Below are 5,542 nucleotides of genomic sequence, written 5' to 3'. Positions count from 1 at the left end.
AAGTTACAAAACTGTACAGAGACAGTGAAATATGTAAAGTGTCGAAAAGAACCGCGAATAAAAAAGCTGCATTTGAACCAGTCACTGGGTTAATAAAAAACAAAACAAAATTACTTTGAGCTTGATTATTTATTTGCTATGCCCGGTAAATTCACAAAAAGTAGACAATGGAAAGTTGAAAAGATAGAGTGCTGATTAGCATAATGCAAATAAGCAGTAAACTGCAGTATAAATATAACTTATGAAGTATTAACATTAATGATGTGCACTTTAACACTGATGTAAATGTAAAGTTTAACACTATAAACACACTTTAGACAATATGAACTGTAACACAACAAACAACCAGCCTTACAAGTCTAATATATGAAGGTGTTCAGTGTTCGGTTAAATTAACGTGGGCTTATTTTTCCATATCAAGAAATAATAGTACCAAGGAGTTTAAGTTTAAGAAAAGTGGAAGTTACTCCCCCCCCCCCTCATTTGTGGCGCCCTTCGGATGGACCGCCCTGAGCATTTGCCTATACTGCCTATGCCACAGGCCGGCTCTGACTGTAGCTGTTTGTTTCCTGTTAGTTTTCTTGTGTCAAAAGTGTGGGTGTGTTGACACATTGCTGCTGACGCTGTTGATGCAGAACACGAAATGAGGATAAAACTGAAAAACAAGAAGTGGTGTGATGCAAAAAAAAACAAAAAAAAAACTTGTCACTTTATTTTAAATATATATTTTTTAACTGTGAGAGAGAACATTGGCAAGAAAACACAATCAACTGCTTTCCCAAGAGTTAACTATTTCAAAATTTCACTCCTCAGACCCAGGTTCTTGTTATAAAACTAGAAGCAATGTGTTGCAATAAAATACAAATTGTGTCTCACAATCTAACTGGCTTTCTCTCCTTTCTCCACATTCAGGCTGTCTGCATTCTCCACTGAGTTCAACTGGTCTCTCTGTCCAGTAACTGTGATGAGACGTTAGCTCCCACTAGATGGCAGTGTTTGATACAGTGTAACAATTAAATTACTGAGCAGAAGCTAATGTTTTACATCAGTGTCTTCAGAGAGGTGTTTTTGCTGAGGCAGTTGATAATGTTCATGGTTCTTCACTGTGTGTTGCCGGTGACAAAGAGAGTTAAACTCTCTTACTCTAAGAACACTACAGATACAGATTAATTGAACTCTGCAATCTTCTATCAGTCCAATAATCCTCTTTATCGCCTCTTTTAAGCGAATAAGCTTGACTGGTAATGAATCTTCCGACAAAGTAACTCTTTTCAAAAAACTTTACTTTAAAAGCAAAAAACAAAGTTACAAGATTCAAAAAACTGTGTTGCTCCTTAGGCTGCTTAACCATATCTGATGTTTAAGTGGCTGTGACATCACTAACAATCAACCTAAAGGAGCATTTCAAACATTTTACAACTAAACTGTTAAACACTCTTAAGACTGTCATTACGGCTCTTACAATACTTAACGTCGTGACTTCAAAATCCGATGCTGACAAATGAAACTGACTGAAACAGACTTATATTTTTTTTTACATATTACAAATCCCTTTTCAATTCGAATGATCTGTAGTCTTCTTCTTCGAGGGGTTCAAATACATTATATTATACACTAAAAACAACATTCTTAAATGTTATTTTAAAGATCACATAAACTTAAAAACAAAGCAACATAATCGTGTTAATATAAAATCTCTGTGTCAAGGCCACGACAAAAAATTGAGAACAATGCATACAAGCGAGCAAGAAACACTTAGGAACAGCATCTATTTGTCCATAACACTCTTATTTTTAAAATGAATGTGCGCATATTCACATTCAACTTCCTTGATTTATGTCCACAGTCTGTTGGTCTGACAAATCACACTACAGTAAATTTAATTACCTTCCTCATTTTTCTCTCTCTTTTTTTTTTTTAATTTCTCCTTCCCCATCATTTGGCTCAAAAATGGCTGCAGGGTGGGTGACATCTCAAATTACGTCATTGGCGTTGACATAAATGTCCTCTGCGGCTGTGTTTGGTACCTGAAATTAAAGACAAAACATCTTTGGTTCAGGTCCTGTGCTAATCCTTCTTAATTACGTGTTGTAAAAAACTGCCTTGGTCTAAGTTAAAGTACCTCGTTTTCCTCTCCACTTGATAGAAGTTGGCTCATAGCGACTGTGGTCTCAGGACGGTTATGGTGAATGTTCTGAATCCTAAAAAATACGGAAGATTTAATCTACACGGGTATATTTATTTCATCTTTGATTTTCTGACAGTTCATTTATTAATCGATGTGAATACATGGATAATAGAGAAAGCAAACAAGTGGTAGTTTGTTTCTTCTGATCAGGACTTGGTCTTCTCAGGATGTGTTCTACCGATGTAGCGGGAAAAGAAATATGAATTTGTTCTGATGAATGCAGACCCAAACCGAGACTGTGTAGCGTCAGTATTTGCACACACAGAGTTAAAAGTCCAAATAAAGTTACAATTTTGTGAAGCGGTAGTCAGAACGTTGTGTCTTAAACTCTTACCTTACCTGGTAAATAAAAACAGAGTACATACTAGTACAAGCAGTCCTACAGCTTTAAAGATGAGGACTGCCAACATCACTGGGTCTGAAACATACAAGGGACAAAAAGATGTCAGTGTTTTACCACCTCGGTGTCACAGATACATACACATCCATCAAAAACTTCATAACATGACTGATTCTGTGTTCTACAATCACATACCCACTTAAAGCCATCCACAAAAAATGAAAAAGTGGGTGGTAGGAGAAATATTTTTGGGGAGTCTTCTTATTTGTTTTTTTGTTTTTAACATTTTTCTGCACACATACAATACAAAAGACATTGACCTCATTTGGTAGTTCAAACAAAGACTCACAGTATGCATCTTAGCTGTCATCAGTAATTTCAAGAAATCAGATTCCAACTAATAAATAAAACTCCACAAGAACAGACAAACCGTGAGTTTCTGCACCTTTTTGAGACTGAAGGCTGTAGAAATGAAATCGCTCAGTAGCCGATCCTCGAGAGTTGGAGCTGCGGCAGAGCAAGGTGGAAAGATCCCTCCATTGTGGTTGATTCACAGTGATGATGATCCTCAGACCTGTGTCATTTAGAGACTCACTGCTGATTGCAAACCTGTCAGAGTGATTGACAGGTAGCCCGTCCAAATACCACTGTAAAGTGGGAGCAGGATTTCCCACAGTCTCACAGGAACAGTTGAGCTGGTCTGCAGTTTGGGTGCAGTCAGATGAGGGCAGGATCTGTGGAGCAACTGTAATGAATGTGGAGATGACACATAACAGACATATAATGTTAGTCTTTAGTCAGAGATTGATTGATAAATAACAAGCAGGTCAAATAAGAGCTTAATGCAAATTAAAAAAAACTTTATTTGTCCAGTTTATTACAAATTGGAATAAATAGAATAAATCATGCCTGGATTTATGAAAAAACAAACAAACAAAAAAAAACATTTGAATCATGTGATACATACACTGAACATCTATTTGACTGATGGTGGATCGTCCAGCTCCAAGATCATTTTCAGCCTCGCAGAAAAAAGGAACACTGACTTTAGAAGCTTGAATGTGTAAAACATGTCCGGTCCCCATGACAGTCTCCTGGCCTCCCTGAGCTGTGTACCAGGTGTAGTCCCTCACTGCTGGGTTGGCAGTACTGCTGCATGTCAGAGTCACAGTGCTGTCTTCTGGTACTGGACCAGAGGGACTGACTGACACTGTGGTGTGTTTGGGTGGATCTGAAAAATGAAAGATTGTCTGATATTTATAATGAAATTACGCCAAATCATGTCTTCCTTCTAATTCTACCTGAAAATATAAATTATTGACATTTAGTTACTCTGCAGTGCAAATGTCTGAACAATGCAGCATGCTAACTGGTATTTTCATTGGTCACTAGTACTCACCAAGTTAATAGGAAATCGTAATTAAATGATTAACTAGCTTCTACCAAATGTACAATATCCCAGACGTGTTGATAAAGTTATAAGGCGGAATCCTTAAATGTCTTTTTGACAACAGGATGGTGTGAAAGTTTGAACATCCTAAAGATAATTATGTAAAAGAACTGAATAAACCATTTAATGACAAAACATGATAATTTGTAAATCAGTGCACTTCATACAGATAGAACTATCAGAATAAAGTTTGAAATTTGATACATACACTGAACATGTATTTGACTGATGGTGGATCGTCCATCTCCAAGATAATTTTCAGCCTCACAGAAAAAAGGAACACTGACTTTAGAAGCTTGAATGTGTAAAACATGTCCGGTCCCCATGACAGTCTCCTGGCCTCCCTGAGCTGTGTACCAGGTGTAGTCCCTCACTGATGGGTTGGCAGCACTAAAGCATGTCAGAGTCACAGTGCTGTCTTCTGGTACTGGACCAGAGGGACTGACTGACACTGTGGTGTGTTGGGGTGGATCTGGGAAAAAAAAGGAAAAAACAAACTGCGTTATTTATGAGAGTAACGTAATCTGATATTTAGAATGAAATGAAGGCAAATTGACACATCACACACACGTTCAGAAATTATAATGTTGACACTTTCTTGTAACTGTAACAACATAGCAACTAGTATTTCTTATGGTGCGTAGGACTTCACACTGACTGACTCTGGTGTCTTCTGTAAAAGTACAAATCATTGAACTGTATTATTTATCTAACTACTAATAGACAATAGATCAATTCAACAAATGAACTCACATGAAACATCAGCTGTCAGTCTGGAAACAGATGACTCAGATACATAACAGACATATAATGTTAATCACAGTTCATCTACCTCATGTTCATCTCATCTCATCTATCTGTCTGTCTGTCTGTCTGTCTGTCTGTCTGTCTGTCTGTCTATCTATCTATCTATCTATCTATCTATCTATGTGTCTGTCGTCAAAATTAATACAATAAATAAGCAGGTCAAATTAAAAGCTTTAGGGAAAATAAAACATGAATTAGATCAATTAATTACTAAACAATAAATTTACTGATCAGTGATGTAACAGTGTGGAGGACACAATACTTGACTATTTAGTTTTGATTCTGTAGCATATGTGCATGGAGGTTGCTGTTTTTTAAAAGTGACAGATTTAAGAACTAGAGCTGCAAATTATGATTAACTTAATTTATTTAATTTTTTATCATTTAGTCTGTGAAATTAAAACTGGAAGAAAAAATGCCGTCCTCAAAAAGCCTGTTGTCAGACGAATAATCTGAAGCCCGGAAACATTCAATTCATGATGGTAAAAAAATAAGTCAAATGATAAATCACTCATTAAAACTTCTGTCAATTTTCTCTTAAATAGTCTTATCATAATGATCTTATGATTGACTGATTAATAGACTAATTGTTTCATCACAAATGAACTCACATGAAACATCAGCTGTCAGTCTGGAAACAGATGACTCAGTGCTGCCATCTTGTTTGTTGTAGACAGCAGTACAGGAGATTTCCTGTCCGTGGTGGCGTTGAGAAGCAGTGAAGGTCAGAACAGAGGCCTTGACTTTAGTTTTGTCC

The 5,542-nt window shown here is 36.7% G+C and overlaps 1 protein-coding gene across 2 annotated transcripts in view; it reads right to left on the bottom strand.

The window, feature by feature from the left end:
• Window positions 1-1,266: 1,266 nt before the first annotated feature.
• LOC104930275 (hemicentin-1) overlaps window positions 1,267-5,542 on the bottom strand; it is a 38,619-nt gene continuing 34,343 nt past the window's right edge. For both annotated transcript variants that reach the window (XM_027286222.1, XM_027286226.1), the window contains 3 exons: window positions 2,528-2,606; window positions 2,123-2,201; window positions 1,267-2,027 (listed from right to left, as the gene is read on the bottom strand). In XM_027286222.1, coding sequence (XP_027142023.1) covers window positions 1,974-2,027; window positions 2,123-2,201; window positions 2,528-2,606 — 212 coding nt within the window. In that variant the 3' untranslated portion in view covers window positions 1,267-1,973. The remainder of the gene's footprint in view (window positions 2,028-2,122; window positions 2,202-2,527; window positions 2,607-5,542) is intronic.

Source organism: Larimichthys crocea, chromosome XIII (assembly GCF_000972845.2).
Source record: "Larimichthys crocea isolate SSNF chromosome XIII, L_crocea_2.0, whole genome shotgun sequence".
In the NCBI taxonomy this organism is placed as follows: domain Eukaryota; kingdom Metazoa; phylum Chordata; class Actinopteri; family Sciaenidae; genus Larimichthys; species Larimichthys crocea.
Note: the sequence above shows the minus strand (reverse complement) of the source record. Positions and strands in the feature narration are given on the sequence as shown.